Here is an 18,994-nt window from a genome sequence, read left to right on the forward strand (position 1 = left end):
TATAATCAGTAATTATGTCCCCACTGGATGCAACAAATGCCTTGTTTGGAATGGGTTTTATTGTCTTTGTCTTGTCGTGCCGGGAGACAGCATCACAGTATGGTGAGGGGCGTAACATTTCTGTCACATACTTGAGGCATTAAGCCAACCACAACTAACTGGATAGCTGGCCAATCAGAGCACATCTCGCTATTCAGACTGATGAGCTTTGTAAAAAAACAATGCATTTCTAGGCATATGCTAGGCATAGAGGAGAAACAATAATGTACATTATGTGGAAAATAATGTGTTTTTTAAACCTTAAAGGGTTAGTTCGCCCAATAATCAAAATCACGTCATTAATAACTCACCCTCATGTCGTTCCAAACCTGTAAGACCTCCGTTCATCTTCGGAACACAGTTTAAGATATTTTAGATTTAGTCCGAGAGCTCTCAGTCCCTCCATTGAAATGGTATGTGCGGTATACTGTCCATGTCCAGAAGGGTAAGAAAAACATCATCAAAGAAGTCCGTGTGACATCAGAGGGTCCGTTAGAATATTTTGAAGCATTGAAAATAAATTTTGGTCCAAAAATAGCAAAACCTATGACTTTATTCAGTATTGTCTTCTCTTCCTTGTCTGTTGTGAGCGCGTTCGCTGCAGTTTAGTGATATCCGGTTCACGAACTAATCACTCGATGTAACCGGATCTTTTTGAACCAGTTCACCAAATCGAACTGAATCATTTGAAATGATTTGTGTCTCCAATATGCATTAACGGAGGTCTTATGGGTTTGGAACGACATGAGGGTGAGTCATTAATGACATGATTTTGATTATTGGGTGAACTAACCCTTTAAAACCATTCACACATTGCATTACACCAAATACACAAAACAATGTTTTTTTATTTGATCCCTTTAAAATCAGACCAATTTTTAAAACATTATTCTTTCTCGCTAAAATTATCATCCATGGAAGTGAATGGGCTTTTAAAAACGAATTTGTCAGTTTTCCTATTTAGCCCACAGTATGTCATATAAATTAAGTTTGCATGACATCAATAAGCCTATGCAATTCATGAAAATACTAAAGGTGCGGCTGAAAAGGTCCATTGTTTATTGTGAACAGTGTAATCTGTGTGACCAACCGAAACCTGTTGCAAAATATGCATTACAAAATATTAATGTGGATTCCTACTGAAATGCCCATGAAAGTTTGCATACGTGACCACACTTGAAGTCAGTCATTTTTTTTGTTTACATTTTTATGAAAATAGTCAAAGTAAGCACATCTTGGCCAGGTGCAAGATAAAAAAAATAAACTTTTTTTTAAATAAAAGGAGAATAACAAGTGTGCAGATCTTTTGTATTATCTGCAATTTTGGTACTGTGTTCAGAAGCATATCACCACATTCTGTACTAGATTTAAAGCAACTTTTGGTATTAAAACACAAAAACAATGGTGTCCATCTCAACAATAAAAACTCAAACACGATCACGTCTTTTATTTCTGGTGTAATCAATTTAAACAGGATGTTGGTTAACAAATAAAGCACTAGTAGTACGGTTACACTATAAAAAGTGCTTTTAACTGTAAAAAAAAATGTGTTTCACAAGATTTTTAGAAAATGGGACAAGGTATGGCTTCTGCGCAGGTCATTAGCTTTGGCATAGACATGGCAGCAGAGGGCACAAAGACTGTATGTTACTAGAAACTCACAAACAATGAATGGGAACGGGGTGCACTGGTTACTTGGCATGAATATCCTGTGTGACACATCCCAGACGACGGACAATGTTCTAGTCCTCACCTCCACAGAGAATCAAAAGGGTTTTACGAAAGTCTCCTGATGTGTCACCCTGAGAAAATAATATGATTTGGTCAGACGAAACATTTTGAAATAAAGCATACAAAACACACCCCTCATAATTTGGGAGCGTATATCATAATCATATCAGTGGAAGTTTTGTGTTGCATGATGATATTAAGCCATTATGAAATTCACTGCATTACGTAATTACAGATCACTTTCCTTCCTTCATAGTCTAAAGTGCATTTCCATGGAAATAATGTTTGCAAATGCAAATTAAAATGTTATGAAAATTCTACAAAACATTAAATCTAATTAGGAAATATTTTGACACACACCTTAAAAGCACAGACAGAAAGACTTGTTCTCAGCATGCTTTATCTGCAAGCATCTAAAAATAAATCATGCTCTTATTTTAGATTTTTATATATATATGATTTGAATTTAAATGAAGCATTAGTTTGTGTCTGTTGGTTCATTTGCATAATTGCCCAAATAATAGCATGATAAGCCCAAAAAATAAGACATAAAATGTATAATTTAGTGTTGTTATTGATCTCTAAAGGGAGTTTTGCCTACAGAGCCAGAATAGACCTGTTATTGAACACTTCCTGTCTCCATTCACTCCACCAATCAGATTCAGCGAACTGAGAGGAAGTCAAGCATGCAGGGGGAATTCCTAAACAGCTGAGTCGAGCGAGTACACCGCAGGAACCTGTCAAACACTCTGTTCCCCTCGACTTAACCAAAAGAGGATGTGCAACGCCTACAGTAAGACAAAACACAATATCTACACAACTCTCTTTTAAATTCACTAACGTCTGATCGCACCAGTAACACATGCACAAATGCATGCAGTATGTAAGAGAAGGAGCACACAACTTACAACAAATGTCTCTACCTGGATGAATTCATGCAAAGAGGCGTCATGGGTCTCCTTGAACTCTTTGCGGATGTTGAAGAGGTCAATCTCGGAGCGGGACACCATGATACGGATCAGAGCCCTGTTGTCTGTTCCCAGGCCCTGCAGGGAAAGTCACAGTGCTTAGGAAACTCTGGCCTGACCGCTGATCTGTGTGATGGTTATGAAGTAAAGCATCAGCAATTGTGCAGATGCTCATCACAGGGCCTGTGACTCATAATCAAGCCTGAGAACCATCCCTGGCACAAATACTCTCTCATCAGATGAGCTCTACATGACTGTTGCTTTACACAAGTGTGTTTAGCTCACAAGAACTTAGACCATAAAACATGTTTCATTTTGTATTGAGCGACTTACTCAGTAAAGCATGTTTTTAATCAGTGTCTGTAATGGTTTTACTCAGAGACTTAACTGAGTCCTCAGTTCTGTTTTATTTCAGCATTAACTTGTGAAATAGTAAGAGTGGGAGTAGTAAGAGCTATAGAATTCAAAGGTACAGCACGCACATCCTAAACCTTAAAACTGGGTGCTGGGCAGACAAGTAGTTGCAAAGGTAAACAATGATGTCATATGTCATATGTCTGATGAAGGGCTTGGACCCGAAACGTTACACGTGGTGAGCAATCATTAAAATTGCTAAGGAGCATTTTCTGGTGTGCGGACTCATTGTTTACCAGTAGTAAGTGCTATGAAATGATATTATAAAACATGTCTTCAAAACTCCAGACTACTGGAGCGTGATTACTGTTGTGTGAGAACAACACTTTCACTGGGAGCATTGAAACACTTTAGATATTAAAGAGACCCGAGTTAGGAGTTTTTTCCTGTTCTGTAGTCACTTTGAGTTGACTGATGTCACGTTCTTGGGCTACATCAGCTGTTTGAGTTTGTTCCTCATGCTCAGAGACAGATGTTGAGGGAAGTGTATTACATAATGCACTTTTACCTTCATGGCTTTGTACAATCGGTCAGCAAAGTAAGATGGCTGATTCTTCACACTCCGCACTGGAAAACATGTAATTGCTATTTTTTAGATGACTGGAGTCATATGATTTTTTGAATGTAAAACATGTGATCATGAATGTCACTGCTTGCTGATGTAACTGTTAAAGGAGTCGTATCATACACCCCTTATAACATTAGAAAACAGAGTCATAAATTAATCATCTGCAAGACTTTAAGACGTACTTTTCGCATGTATACAATGTCTGCAGCTTTGTTATAACCCTTAATCAGGTTAGACACCATATTGAATTTAATGCGGATGAAAACAAGACAGTAAAGGACATACTTTCAGTCTTTACAGTGGAACACGGTATAAAGGTCCTAGAGCATGTCATTTTCACAATTCACAACTTTCAAAACTATTTTATGGTGTCTATGTCTACTGAAAGTTTTTCAGAAAGATGTCATCTGAACAATCGCTATTTTGTTAAACAACAGTACAGTCCTTTAAATGCACTGTACTTCTGTCACTCACAGCTTAAATTAAATATGGTGCTACCCTGACTAAGAGTTTTTATTGTTAACTAAAACTATAAAAATTGTTTTGTTAATCGAAATAAAGCTAAACTATATATATATATATATATATATATATATATATATATATATATATATATATATATATATGACCCCTGTATTAGTAAATCTAAGTAATTTGTCATAAAATAAAAAAGTATTTTCCTGATGCTTGGTCACTGTCCTGACAGAAGTCTTACCGATAGCAAACATGGCATTTTTAACATCTCCTGACATCTCCTTCTTTATGATCTGTTCGATATCTTTGTTGCTGCACCTCACAAATTCCTGGAACACTGGAGGGGATACAGCAAATGTTGGCTGCAGCGTCCATGAAGACATGTATTAGCATGTGTGCCAGAAGCAAACATGAGTTTACATTACCTTTCCTCAGGTGAGGAAAACTCCTCGTGCACAGAATACTCATGAACTTGTCCTCCATGTCACCGGAGTCTGCATTGCATGCATCTGCCAATTCCTCAAATTAGACAAAAAAATGTAATATTATAATAATACTCTGGCATTACCTTTATACATGGTTAACAAAAGACAGCTGTGTTTTTTTTTTTTTTTTTTTTATTTCACACTTACCTGGGCATCTTCTAAGGCCCTGGCCATGTCTGCTGGGTCCTCCTCACGGGCTCCCTGACAAACACCATCAGATTGAAGTAAAATATGAGTTCATAAAGCACTAAGTATGAACTGTGAGTCAGTATTTGGATGCAAGAACTGTGTAGATGTACCTGCGCCAAAGATATCAGAATCCGTTTGAAATGCCCAGATGTATCTGATGCGAGAGCGTCCTCCAAACTTATTTTATAGGCTATGTAGAAGAAAGATAATGTAGGATAGGATAGACATAAAGTGATGGACAGTTTGTCCATAAATAAATAATTGTTGAAACTGTATTACAGTTTCTCTCAGTCACTTTGGTGCATTTCTCAAATCAGAAATGAAATTCTCAAAACTACTTGTACAACCTCCACATCATCTAGTCATTTATACACATCATAAAACCAGTTTCTCATTCTTTTGAACAAGCTGCGATTGCTTTTGTACATTTATTCAATTGAATATGCACATTTATCCTACATTATCAGTTGCTAATGTCATGTCGCTCAAAATGTATTTTATAGTTTTCTGCGCAATAGTCTTACTCATCAAAACATCTAGTCTTTAGTTCATTGTATAAGTCATTAAATGCAAGATGCTTAATCTAGTTGTCATAAACTGCAAAACACATTTTTTATTTTTATTTTTACACATTATTATTAGATAATGATAACTGATCAACCATTTCTCTGAAATGACTCATGACTTATTTTCATCTTTGTGCCCATATTTGTTTCCTTTTCTATGTCACGATGACATTGTAAAAGTTATTTATTTATTTATTTAGTCAGACCACTAGTAAAAGTGTAACTGGGAAATCTATGCAGTCTCTTTCAGTCAATATCCCACATACAGTAATGTGTAAATGTGTACTTTTGAAATGGATATATGGCATACATATGGCATACTGTTTAATACAGTAACTGTCATCTAAAATGCTGCCATAGTTTACATCAAAACATCCCTCCAGAGTACACTGTTATATTGACAACATGACTAAACAATTTGACTGTCTTATCCGTAAACTATGACACAAGGACTTGTCATTCTGATGGCACTGACATGTTCATTGACAAAGATATTTATTAATGAGAGATGAACTAAGGATTTTGAGCAAGAGATTGGCTTTTGCAGGTAATCCACTGTGTTTTGCTCTTCTTCTTTTTTTTTTTTTTTTTTTTTGTTTGAGAAATGCACTTACTGTTTTCCAATCTCAAGGATAATTCGAGAAATGTACCAAAGCAACTGAGAAAAACTGTGAATAGCCAATTACAAAGACTTTTGATCTTTTTAGCCTAGATCAATGGCGCCGCCTGCTGGACAATGTATTATTACATCTACAGCAAGGTTTTATTTACCATCCTGATAGGCAGAACACATCTCCTGAATCTCCTGATTGCTCCTAGTGACCAGGATCTCAATCAATGCATGTTCATCAGTCCCTGCACCCTAATAAAAATTAAATGATTATATTTAAACATATACACATATCACTAAAACACTGCTTTTGACATCATTTTCACTAACCCAGTGAAGCTCAACATGAAAGCAACACTGGCAAACAAACAGATCAACTCTGCTCTCATTTGGAAAGGTCACTGACCCCCAGTGAACAAATGAACACAGAGGTTAAAAAGCAAAAGCATGTCGATCTGCCTAAATGATGAAACAGTCTTTTCGATGACTCAAATAAGAATCTTGTTTGGTTCCATCATGCCATTACAATTTTATTCTCTGTACCTCCATGGCTTTCTTCATCATCTTAGCATCAAACTCTGCTGGAGTCATCATGAGACCCAGGATGAGTCTTTCCAGGTTTTTGGACAGTTCTGATTTTAGGTCAGCCATGAGATCCTGATGGAAAGCAACTGCATAAATCAGTTAAACACCAAATGCATGCACATTTACAGTAACCACAGTAATATACTCTGTTCAAATGGGAACAAAGCTAGTCAGGGGAGTGTCGTACCCGTCCCAAAAGAGATTTAAAAGTCTGTCTGATCTCCTGTCTCTGTGCATTGCTCCTGTGTGCCACAATGTCAATAATCGTATCTTCATCAGTTCCTGAAAAAGAACAGGAAATCATATATTATATTTTGCCATTTTTGGGCTAATGCATGCTATTATCCATAACATACTGTGTTTTCACATACCAAATCCCTTCATTGCTTTTCTCAGAGCTTGAGCATCACCCGCAGGGTCAAAATTTTGATATGGTCGCACAGTTCCTCTCAACTAGTGATGCATAAGTATGACAAAATGATACACATTAAAAAGACATACACCCATTGATAACATTGATCTATCAGTGCATATTTGTTAACTGATTTACAGCAACCGCAGCAGTACAAGCACACATAAGGACACACTGAGATCTTTGGGATTGGTGTGACACTGAAATGTGTAACAAGAACTGCAGCAAATCAAGACTCTGATTAGCAAATTGAGTGGCATTTGGATGCTATCTGTGCGCAGACAAAAACTCTGCTCTACATCAACTCTAGCCTGGCCGGTGCAAAGGGTAATATAATGCATGCTGCTGAGAGAAAACGTGGGGGTCTCCAACCTGGACTTTGGTCATGGCACTGATTTCCCACATCTTGTAGGCAATCTGTGCAGCCTCTGGGAAAAACTCCCCTGCAATACTGAAAAACAAACAGCTCTTTAGCCTTTTGTGCTGACAGAATAACAATTCTAGATTGAGGGCTTGACAAAAACAAAATAGCTTCAGTTGTTGATCTCTGGCCCTGGCTCAATGAAATCTGCAAAAACATCCAAATAATATAATACAGTATGTACTGTAAATATGGAGGTACTTTATATAAATACACTACTATTCAAAAGTTTGGGGACAGTAAAGATTTTCATTTAGCAATAATGCCTAAAATTGATTATAAAAAAAAAAAAAAAAAAAAAATTACAAAAGATTTCTATTTCAAATTATTACTATTAACCAAAGAATCCTGAAAAAAATGTATCATGACTTTCACAAACATATTAAGCAGCACAACTGTTTTTAACATTGATGATAATAAGAAATGTTTCTTGAGTACCAAATAAACACAGCAGAATGATTTCTTATCATATGACATTGTAGACTGGAGTATTGGCTGCTGAAAGTTTAGCTTTATGTCTATTAATTCAAACAGAAAATCAAATTGTAGTAATATCTCACAATATTACAGTTTTACTGGGTTTTTCATCAAATAAATGTAGCCTTGGTGAGCATAAGACTAACATAAAAAAACATTTAAAAAATACTTTTAAAAAGTGCCATGCATTAAAAGTACACTTATAGAAAGTATAGATAGAAACTAATTTCTTATTTCTATATATCTAAAACTGTTTTATGGACAACATTTATGTTATAACACTATGATGGACAAATATCTCCCTCTACTGATTATTAATAGTTATAGCAAATAGCAAAACTGATCAAGCGAAGTTTGTGATTTCTGCACCACTGGAATCATTAAATGTAGTTAAAAACATAATGACTTAAGTATTTGAGAAGAATCGGCCTTTGAATGACTCACTTAAAGTTATCTCTGCATATAAAGCTAGGATTTTTAACATGCCCCTTAAAAAAGCTTACTCATCATCTCCTCCACACAGTTTCAGCAGGGTGCGCTTGTAGTCCCCGGATGTGTCATCCTGTTGGGTTAATGCATGGCAAAATTTATTATTTACTATTTTATTTACAGACACACACAACATGCACCCTGTGTGTAACTTTTAAAATATGAGCCATCAATGTACGACATGAATAAACCATATTTCCTAAGTATCTACACAACAAATGACAAATGCAATTATAAGGCCAAGGAGAAAACTTCACTGTATTGGAAATGATTTCAAATAATAATAAATGTAACACAGATGAATGTACTGAGCGAATGCAGAAATGTCCATATTCTGATGTGTTTGTGTATATGCACCTGAATCATGTTGTACAGAGATTTCTCATAGCGCAGTCTGAAGCACTCTCTGATGTCCAGCATGTCAATCTCAGAGCGGCAGACCATTATTCGGATCAGAGTGTTATCAGCCGTGCCCAGACCCTGCAGACAGATGGGAAAAATGACAATGCATTGATATAAGCATATATACTCCATTACAATTCATTCTAACAGGTAACACTACCTTCATGGATTTGTAAAGGCGTCTGGCGTAGAACATGGGCTTACTCCTGATGCACTGAACTATGGGAGATAAACAAAAAAAAAAGCAGATCTTAGAGAAAATGCAGAAGTGAGCTTTCAGGTATTGATTGCATGGTACCAAAGCTTACCGACAGCCAACATCAGTGTTTCAAAGTCTCCGGAGAGCTCACTCTTAATACTGTCCTCAATGGACTTCTCAGCAATTTTCTGGTATTCATCAAATACTGAAAAACACAGGTTTTTATTTGCTGTTACGTCATACACAATTTATCCATGTTACACTGGTTAATCCGAATAATGCAATGAATCTCAACCATTAATAATCTAAATTCATTAAAAATCATAAAATTGCACAGTGGTGCATCTTGCATAATCACACATAATTTCGATCACTGCACAGTGGTTTTGTGTCAGGGTATTAAAAGCAGCAACCTGATGGTCAAATCTAATCGGCAGTGCGGTGAGGAGTGCTACACACACAGAAGAGAGATTGTGTAGTGGAGGAGGGGTGTTAGTCAGCAGAAATCTCTGTGTCCAGTGTGTGGCTGCGGATCTCATACCCAACTGCAAATGGGTCACACTTCGGTTTCCCAGCAGCATGATGAATTTGGCCTCGTCTGTGCCCCACTGTGCCTCTCCTGCGTCGTACAGGTCCTACACAGTGAGATAACACACAATCATTCTTTTAGGATGCAAGTCAGGAGGTCAAACACACACTTGCAAAGTTGCATGGTAACGTATTCTAGTATGCTACATAGTTTTCCTGTTGCCTTTAAACACTAAAGAGCCAAATAAATATGTAAATAAGCATAGAATATACAGTTACATTTTATTTTCTTTATGTGGGAAGAAAGAGAGCACAGAGTTATACTATCATTGTAAATAACATTTGACCACAGAAGGTCACAATCAACCAATCAGAATCAATGTAATACTGTTTGGGCATAGTATCATTTTCCAGTGGTCTGTTTGAATCTGATTGTAATTTATAGCTAGTTCTAAGTCTAATATTCTAATATTCGCACTCACTTGAGCGTCTTGCTCCACGAGGTCTTCACTTACAACATCATCTTCCTCTCTGGTCCCCTGAGAAACAAAACACAATTCAATTACACAGCTTTTGGATTTCCAAAAAAAAAAAAACAACATAAAATCAACATATACAAGATCTGACTCACCTGAAGCAAAACAACCAGCATCTTCTTAAAATGTCCAGATGTGTCCCCTATAACATCCTCTTCAAGGTCTCTGCCATATGCTGTAAATACAATCACAGAGTCAGGCTTTGCCTCAGTTCAGAAGAATCTCTTCTTATCTTGTGTAAAAAAATAAAAATAAATAAAGAAAAGCTCACCATCTTTGTATGCTGCCACCAGATTTTGCATCTGCTCATTGGTTCTTGAAGCGAGAATTTCAATCAAGCACTTTTCATCTGTTCCTGCTCCCTTTAAAGCAGAGCAAGAAGGTCAATTACTGAGCAACAAATTGCATATTCTGTCTCTTTAATCTATATTTGTCTATTTGTAAAAGAAAATGTATAGCCAGCTAATATAATTATTCAGAGGGATATGAGTGCAGCTAATTAAATGACAGAGAAATTACAGTATTGTATATATATTAAAAAATGTATAAATATTTAAGTATTGAAATTGAACATGTGTTCAAATGTGAGAATATTATTGCATCATATAGGATAGTGTTAGTATAGCAAACATTTTTTCAAACCATGTAGTCTTTTGTTGTAACAAGGCATTTGCAGAAAGCAAATCTGCGGTAAAGGTTTAGGTTTAAACTCCCGCTTAAGAGTTGAAATTAACCAGGTTCTATATCTCTGATATATACATATTACATCTAGTTATTTTCCAAAGGAATAGTCAGACATTTCTTCTATGTTTTCTACTACTGAAGCCTTTCAGATTTTTCACAGCCATACAGATCATGAAATGGTTAACACCCACTAAAGAAAGACTGGCCTAACTATTGCCATCTAATTAGTTGAGGAAAATTACTTACCGAATCCTAATGATAGCAACAGCAAAATAGATTCACAAAACAAAACATGCAGTAAATAACAGAGAATATAGCTGATATTGTAATTTATCTATTAATGAATGATGCTTAGAGATAAAGTCACTATTCTGTTTAGCTGATTGACAGATATAGTAAAGACCACATATCCTATAGCCATTTTGTTATTATATTGTCAGAAAATCATCCCCTTGGAATTATACGGTTCTATCTGAATTCCGAGTAGTTTGAGGTATTGACCTTCAAAGTTTTTTGCATTCCATTTCGACTGTGTAGATAGAACCTTATTGGGTTTTTTTTTGTTGTTTTTTTATAAAAAGTTCCAAAATGTATTCAACATTAATAAATCTATCACATAATGTAATAAGTTGTCACAGAATAAGAATAGGTGAATAACTCAATTTTGACTAAAATGTCAGATAGAACCTTATAATTCCAAAAGGACAAAATATTAAGAATAGAATCAAATAATACAGCATAACACATCTATCTAAATACAAGCCATGCAATTTAATAGTTCATGTTAGTACAATCCCATCAGCCAGACATAGCACATTTAACTGAATGTCTCAAATTCTCAAAGCATCAAGATTCTTACATACCTTAATGGCATCCTTGATTTCTTTGGCATCATGATAGGCTGGAGGTCTCATCAAACCCACAATCAGACGTTCAAACTTCCCTGTCAGCTCGTATTTCAGATCATCAATTAAATCCTACAAAATAACATACTTTTGATAAAGCGCATTTTGTACTATAAGTCAATTATCCATTTACTGAAAGCTTGCCGCAGATTTTTTATAGTACCTGCCCAAACTGTGATTTGTAGGCAGCACGTATCTCCTGCCTCTGAGCATTGCTTCGTGACGCAATCAGGTCTAAGATGGCCTCCTTGTCACTTCCTGTGACACAAAAGAGAATACTTTTAAGTGATCATATGGACATATCCCAGCAGCCACTGGCTTCATATTCAACATCTGTAGATGAGGAGTCCTGACACTCACCAAAGCCTTTCATGGCATTATACAGGGCCTCTGCATCACTGCCTGCATCAAAGTCAGGGTGATCTGCAATTGTACCTCTGAATTCCTATAACAATGTAAGAAATGTATTTGTTTCTATTGAACGGTGAATTCCAAGAGTTGTTGCAAGATTAATATTGTCAAACCCAATAAATAATGAGCATTCAAAATGTTTTCTCTCCATATTACAAGATCAAATTCCTTGAAGCAAAACTGCACAAAATATTACGACTTATTCTCAGGGAAAATAACTTGAATTAAAAGCTCTTCCCGAAATATTTGTTTCTGTCTTCAAGCATACATTTAGTGAGGTTTAAGCTTAAATAAAAACCTTTAGTATAAACGTTATATTGTGAAATATTACACATTATACATTTACATTTGTTTACAATTGTAATATCCTTATAATGGCAAGGCCGAATTTTCAGCATCACTACTCCAGTCTTCTGTGCCACAAGATCCTTCAGAAATCATTCTGATACATAATTAGGGGCTCAACAAACATTTCTTCTTATTATTAATGTTAGAAACAGCTTAATGATTTTGTGGAAACTGTGCTATATGATCAATAGAATGTTCACATCTATTTGAAATAGGAATATTTTGTAACAATGTTACCATTTACTGCGTCTGCTGAAAAAAGAAGTCATTTCTTTAAAAACTTTTGAACAGTATTGTATTTAGAAATATATATATAAAACAATCAGGAATCATTATCTTCTTAAGTTAATTCATCTTGTTTTGACTGAAAACAAAACAAAATGCTTTTTTTTTTTGTTGTGCATTTAGATGTCTTTTACAGTCTCGTACATTATACTGAACTCAAGAATGTATTTTAAGTTGCTCATGGGTGGGACAGGCTCCATGTGTTTATATAATTCCAATATGTAATTTTACACCAACAATCAGACTCTCCCTCATCTGGCCTTTAGTCCAAACCCAGGCGGGACTATAGAGTGGACAGCTGACACCTGTCAGTGCAGCATTTGTGTGTTATGGTCAGCAGCAAAAGTCAGTTTGTGTGTGACAAAGAGAAACAGAAAGCCTGTATGTGACTTAAATGTCTGTAACCTTACACTTTCAACCCTACAGAATCTATAGAGGTATCGTTCTCCTTCAGAGAGCAGCAGACCTCACATCTGACAGGACATAAATGCTGCATGACTGTGCATTTTCTCTGCACTCACTGTCTCCCTACAATTATCCCCGATTATATTGGCCTTGCTGGTACGTCTTAGTAGGGCACAGAGCCAGGGTCCTCCCCATCATGCTTCTGTGCACATGCTCAAGGCCTGTCCAGCAGCTATAACTCAACACAGCAGCTGTAGGGTTCCACGTCTACAGCAACAGACCCCTAGCAACACAGACCTCGGCAAACAAACATCCGGCTAGGCACACTTCTACAATATAATGAGAAATGCTTTATGTCAATTAGTGTAGTGGCAAGCAGTTTCTTACTTTCAAAAAACATCTAAGATGTCACTAAGACAATTTTGGAAACATAGAATTTAAACTACAGAAAGAAGAAAACGGTGAAAAATAACTTATAAACTTCTAAAGAAAATGTGATTGCTACACATCAGTGGCAAACTCCCCACCGTGTGGTAAGTGGAAACCATTGCTATATGGTTCACCAGCATGGTGCCTCCTTGAATTTTTTTTTCCTCCTGTTTTATCATTCTGCATTTGTACATTTTGAGCTTAAAAAGTAATAGCTCACCTCCCAATAAGCTACATAATTTAAGGTATTATTCATGAGTGTAGCCCAAGCAAGGTTTAATACTTAGGATAAGAGGTTTATTCAAATCCCTAATCCTAATAACAGCAAAAGCAAATAGTGATGCTTAATTACAAACATCAATAATACATAATGAATTATTAGTATGCCTTTTGCTACTTACTATTAAAACAAAAAAGGTAAGATATCAAGAATGATATAATAGCTTGAAAAATAAGACGTGTTGCATTGTGGTGTTCGCAACATATCTAATTTTTTAATGAGCAACTCATTGACCTCTGAGATTCCATAAAGAAAACTGTGATATCCTATACTCTCTGAACTACAATAGATGAAAAACGAGATTCGTTACCATGAGAAAGAAGGCAGAGGTCATCTCTTTGTGGCAATTTTTCTAACTACATGATCAAAATGCAAACGTTACATCAGCATATTGCAAGTAGAAGTTTTGGCTTACTTTGCCCATGTTTGATCAGTTACTGGTGGCCAGTGGAATGATAGTCTGGAACCTGGAAAGAGAATAAAGAAGAAACAAATGAATGTCAGTCTGTCCTTAGCTTGTGTATGATTAAAGACAAAATGTAATGTGCTTTTTAAAATAGCAGCTCATTACTTTCCAAATCTGAGTTATATCTACTAAGTTATAATGTAAATATGTTATATATATTATCTATACCCTATTCACAGTGTTTAAAAAACATTGCTTCTGAAGCAAATCAATTATGAATGTTTCCATAAGTTTAATGCTACAAGAATCCCAAACCGTTCAATCTTTATGACTTTTTTTTAAAACACATTTGATCTAAAACTAATTTTCCTCTAATTCAAACGACTTCCTATAGGTTTAAACGCTGAAGGCAAAACCACATTTTCCACAGGATACTCTTGTTTTAGCTCCACCTCGTGAACTTATACTATGCTCTCTTTCACTACATCATAGCAGGCAAATACAGAACAGGGAACTCTCTGTGATGGAAGAACGTCCAGTCTGCAGTGGGCCAATGGAAATTTGATTCTGTCTCATAATGGCAAACTTGTGCAGAAATCATCTGGAAGATGCAAGCAGTTACTGCACAATTCATCGAATTTCTTGTTTCTTCTTGTATGTTGTGTAAGCATTATTGATTGTGCATTCTGACTCTGCAGACTTTTTAAAAACAAAACAAAACAAAGAAAATATAGAAAATGGAAGATCATAGGCAACTTTCTGTACTGTTTAAAATTGTAAATGTGTGTCAGTGCAGTCCAAAAATAGGCATGTCTCTCTGTGTGGTCAGAGTCAGAAATACATCTAAGGTCTGAGAAAGACATTCACAGCCCCACCCAAGCAGCAATACCACAAATTATAATGAATTAAAAAAAAAAATGAATGAATCTGATATGACATAAAAAAACGTTTACTACAATCATAATCTTAAGACCTTTGCAATATTATACGTGTTTATTTTATAAAAATGAGTGTCTATATAAAGTTTAGTAGGAAAAACTGATACTATTGGTAAGTGAAATCATCTGTGAACGCTAAAGTTATTAAAAGTTGCACCATTTGCCTATGAAACGCGCGTTTATATGCTACAGTATGTGACCCAATATTTGCTAATACATCCGTTAATAATAGTTACAAATAATAACAACAGGAAAAGCAGCATTTTACCTTAATCTCAGGGAGTCTCGAGCTCCGGTTGACGGTGGTCCGTTGTCTCTCGTCAGTGGTCTCGCGGAGAAACGTGTGTGCACGGATCAGCTGTTCCTCTCTGACGCAACGTATGCGGCGCAAACCGCACGCAGTGTTCAGCTCAGGATAAGCAGCTATGACGTAATGTCCACGGCGTGTCGTGATAGCCACTGCTCATAAATGACGTAGGGATTACTGTCAGTGATGAGTCAAGATGACAATTTGAGAAACAAATGCACAGTAAGCTATTTGTGTGGTTAAAGATCTACTCAGCAAAGTTTGCACAAATAAATGTAATAAATATATTTTTCTTAAATAACTTTGACTGACATGGGAATTAAACATCGTTATTCTTCACGAAATGAATTTCTGTAGCTGGCAGCCACCATGTTGTCATCAAATGATCATCTGTGGTATGCATTTCTCATAGTTTTCCTTATATAAGCTTGTATTTTTGCCTCTTTATAAAAACAAACATAAAAGTACTTTGCTGGAACAGGAGTTGTTTGTATCCCAACACTGTTACTTTTAGGACAAATAGCCTGATAAAAAGTCAACTAGTATGGAAGCATATGGGTAGCATTATTCAATTTGGGATGTAATATGCAAAATGACAATGCAATATGTAAAATGGCAATGCATTTCTGTATTTACATTTACATTTTCCAATACATTTGTGCAACGTTTGGTGCAAAATGAAAATGAAAATTAAATTACATAATTTTCATTTGCCATTTACTACACCAGTTTTAATATGTAAAATGAATATTAATTTTAACGCTTTATAAATTGCAAAATTAAAATGAAAATGTATTACAGAAATGATTAGATATGTCTAACATGTTAAAGCAAAAACTGTGGCAAAATGATCATTTAAATGCTATTTTTCTTAATTGCATTAACACTCACAGTCAAGACACTTACGATTGCATTTTCATTCGGTGTCCCGCAATGAATGTAGCAAAACTCAATGTGCACATTGAAAATGCATTCCGAGCCGATCACGTGTCCCCGCCCTCGCGCCACGTCAATCATTGTGTGAACAAGGCGGGGCTTACAGACGGTCAGAGACTCAAGTCTCAAGAAGAGGATTCAATCAAGTGAGACAACATGGACAAGACAGTTGGTCCGTGTATGTTTTGATCATTTCGGTTTATGGCTTCAATATTTCATTCGGACTTGTGGGCGGAGCTGAAACGCTGCTTTCATCTGATTGGTCGAATCGGATCGGTTTTCATCTGACAGCCTTCAGCTGAAATGTCTGAAACTACACTCACTGTTAATTAGCATAATATTTGAATCAGATGTAGCTGGGCACATAATTCGTGCTGCTGAGACCTGCAAATTATTTCTAGGTTGTAGTATTGTATGAATATTGTCCCACTGATAAAAACAGTGCAAATAGTTCTGTCCCTTTGGATAACAGTAAAGTGGAAATAAATATAGTTAAATTTATGAAATAAAATTAAATAGGATTTTTTGGGAAGGTAAGTCTGGCCAGTTATACAAGCAACACGAGTCGGACGAGTCTAAAGATATGAGCTGAATTGGGTGAAACATTAAAGTTCTAGTCTGTGTCAATTACTCTCATAATAAATAATAATAATAATGTTAACTGTATTTTTCGGTATAAGTTGCATCAGTCCAAAAATACGTCATGACGAGGAAAAAAACATATATAAGTCGCACTGGACTATATGTCACATTTATTCAAGACCAAGAGAAAACATTACCGTCTACAGCCGCGAGAGGGCGCTCTGGGGTAGGCTACAGGAGCACTGAGCAGCATAGAGCTAATTTTACTATTTTTATTTAGAAATGTAACTATATTCATTTTTACAATTATTTATTAATGTCACACACATACCTAGTGCCTTATGACTTAAAAGATGAGAGTGGTAAATGTTACAGACATGGAACTGTTCAGTCTATTATTGATTTTAATTTCCACTTCACTGTTATCCAAAGGGACAGAACTATTTGCACTGTATTTATCAGTGGGACAATATTCATACAATACTACAACCTAGAACTAATTTGCAGGTCTCAGCAGCACGAATTATGTGCCCAGCTACATCTGATTCAAATATTATGCTAATTAACAGTGAGCGTAGTTTCAGACATTTCAGTGCTTCACTCGCACTGACTCTTATTCTGCCTGAAAGAATGACAAGACCGAGCTGAAGGCTGTCAGATGAAAACCGATCCGATTCGACCAATCAGATGAAAGCAGCGTTTCAGCTCCGCCCACAAGTCCGAATGAAATATTGAAGCCATAAACCGAAATGATCAAAACATACACGGACCAACTGTCTTGTCCATGTTGTCTCACTTGATTGAATCCTCTTCTTGAGACTTGAGTCTCTGACCGTCTGTAAGCCCCGCCTTGTTCACACAATGATTGACGTGGCGCGAGGGCGGGGACACGTGATCGGCTCGGAATGCATTTTCAATGTGCACATTGAGTTTTGCTACATTCATTGCGGGACACCGAATGAAAATGCAATCGTAAGTGTCTTGACTGTGAGTGTTAATGCAATTAAGAAAAATAGCATTTAAATGATCATTTTGCCACAGTTTTTGCTTTAACATGTTAGACATATCTAATCATTTCTGTAATACATTTTCATTTTAATTTTGCAACTTATAAAGCGTTAAAATTAATATTCATTTTACATTTTAAAACTGGTGTAGTAAATGGCAAATTAAAATTATGTAATTTAATTTTCATTTTCATTTTGCACCAAACGTTGCACAAATGTATTGGAAAATGTAAATGTAAATACAGAAATGCATTGCCATTTTACATATTGCATTGTCATTTTGCATATTACATCCCAAATTGAATAATGCTACCCATATGCTTCCATATATATGCTTCCATAAACTAGTAGCCTACCTGCACCTTTAATATCTGAAACATTACGAAATAGACTCCTTTTTATATGATATTTAAAGTAGTTTATTTGAAGGAACTAAGGTAAGCATTTTTAAGTAAATTGTGGCTTGCATATATATATATATATATATATATATATATATATATATATGTATATGTATATGTATATGTATATATATATATATATATATAGATAGATAGATAGATAGATAGATAGATAGATAGATAGATAGATAGATAGATAGATAGATAGATAGATAGATAAATAGATAGATTGTAAAGTGCCTTCCTCAAGAACAATGTACTTTTAATGTATCATTCTTTATATGAAGTGTCATTAATATATATGTAAAATACTAAATGAACAGTTCTATTGAAAATTGTCTTTACAAAAATATTCATATATAATTGCCTATATTTAAATAAATATGTTGTAAAATCATCACTATGATTTCCAATTAATTTCTCTCAGTTAGTCTACATGGTCTCTTCGAATAGCAAATACGTCTACATCTATTTCATGGAATATACATATATATACAGTACAGACCAAAAGTTTGGACACACCTTCTCATTCAGAGTTTTCTTTATTTTCATGACTATGAAAATTGTAGAGTCACAC

At 35.5% G+C, this 18,994-nt stretch overlaps 1 protein-coding gene across 3 annotated transcripts; it reads right to left on the reverse strand.

Moving 5' to 3' along the window:
- Window positions 1-1,471: 1,471 nt before the first annotated feature.
- Window positions 1,472-15,643, reverse strand: LOC127971829 (annexin A6). Of its 3 annotated transcripts, XR_008156930.1 has the most exons (26): window positions 15,453-15,643; window positions 14,256-14,307; window positions 12,043-12,127; window positions 11,846-11,940; window positions 11,641-11,754; window positions 10,365-10,455; window positions 10,189-10,268; window positions 10,040-10,096; window positions 9,571-9,664; window positions 9,139-9,234; window positions 8,991-9,049; window positions 8,786-8,908; window positions 8,443-8,501; window positions 7,414-7,492; window positions 7,001-7,082; window positions 6,817-6,911; window positions 6,588-6,701; window positions 6,206-6,296; window positions 4,979-5,058; window positions 4,827-4,880; window positions 4,620-4,713; window positions 4,436-4,531; window positions 3,661-3,719; window positions 2,679-2,816; window positions 2,387-2,558; window positions 1,472-1,841 (listed from the first exon to the last, which is right to left on the reverse strand). XR_008156930.1 is itself a non-coding variant. In XM_052575070.1 (25 exons), the coding sequence occupies exons 2-25, from the start codon at window positions 14,262-14,264 to the stop codon at window positions 1,782-1,784; spliced, it is 2,004 nt and encodes a 667-aa protein (XP_052431030.1). In that variant the 5' UTR covers window positions 14,265-14,307; window positions 15,453-15,641; the 3' UTR covers window positions 1,472-1,781. The 3 variants fall into 3 exon arrangements, 2 of the variants coding, with proteins under 2 accessions (XP_052431030.1, XP_052431031.1); XM_052575070.1 differs by lacking the exon at window positions 2,387-2,558 and having other exon boundaries at window positions 15,453-15,641; XM_052575071.1 differs by lacking the exon at window positions 2,387-2,558 and having other exon boundaries at window positions 2,694-2,816; window positions 15,453-15,640.
- Between the last annotated feature and the right edge of the window lie 3,351 nt (window positions 15,644-18,994).

Source organism: Carassius gibelio, chromosome B14 (assembly GCF_023724105.1).
Source record: "Carassius gibelio isolate Cgi1373 ecotype wild population from Czech Republic chromosome B14, carGib1.2-hapl.c, whole genome shotgun sequence".
Lineage (NCBI taxonomy): Eukaryota > Metazoa > Chordata > Actinopteri > Cypriniformes > Cyprinidae > Carassius > Carassius gibelio.

Excerpts from the sequence above, each read along its gene's own strand:
- LOC127971829 (XM_052575070.1), bottom strand. Across the intron at positions 8,502-8,785 it reads CTCTGTACAACATGATTCAG|GATGACACATCCGGGGACTA; the intron begins GTGCATATACAC and ends TTAACCCAACAG. Across the intron at positions 3,720-4,435 it reads AAATGCCATGTTTGCTATCG|TGCGGAGTGTGAAGAATCAG; the intron begins GTAAGACTTCTG and ends CATGTTTTCCAG.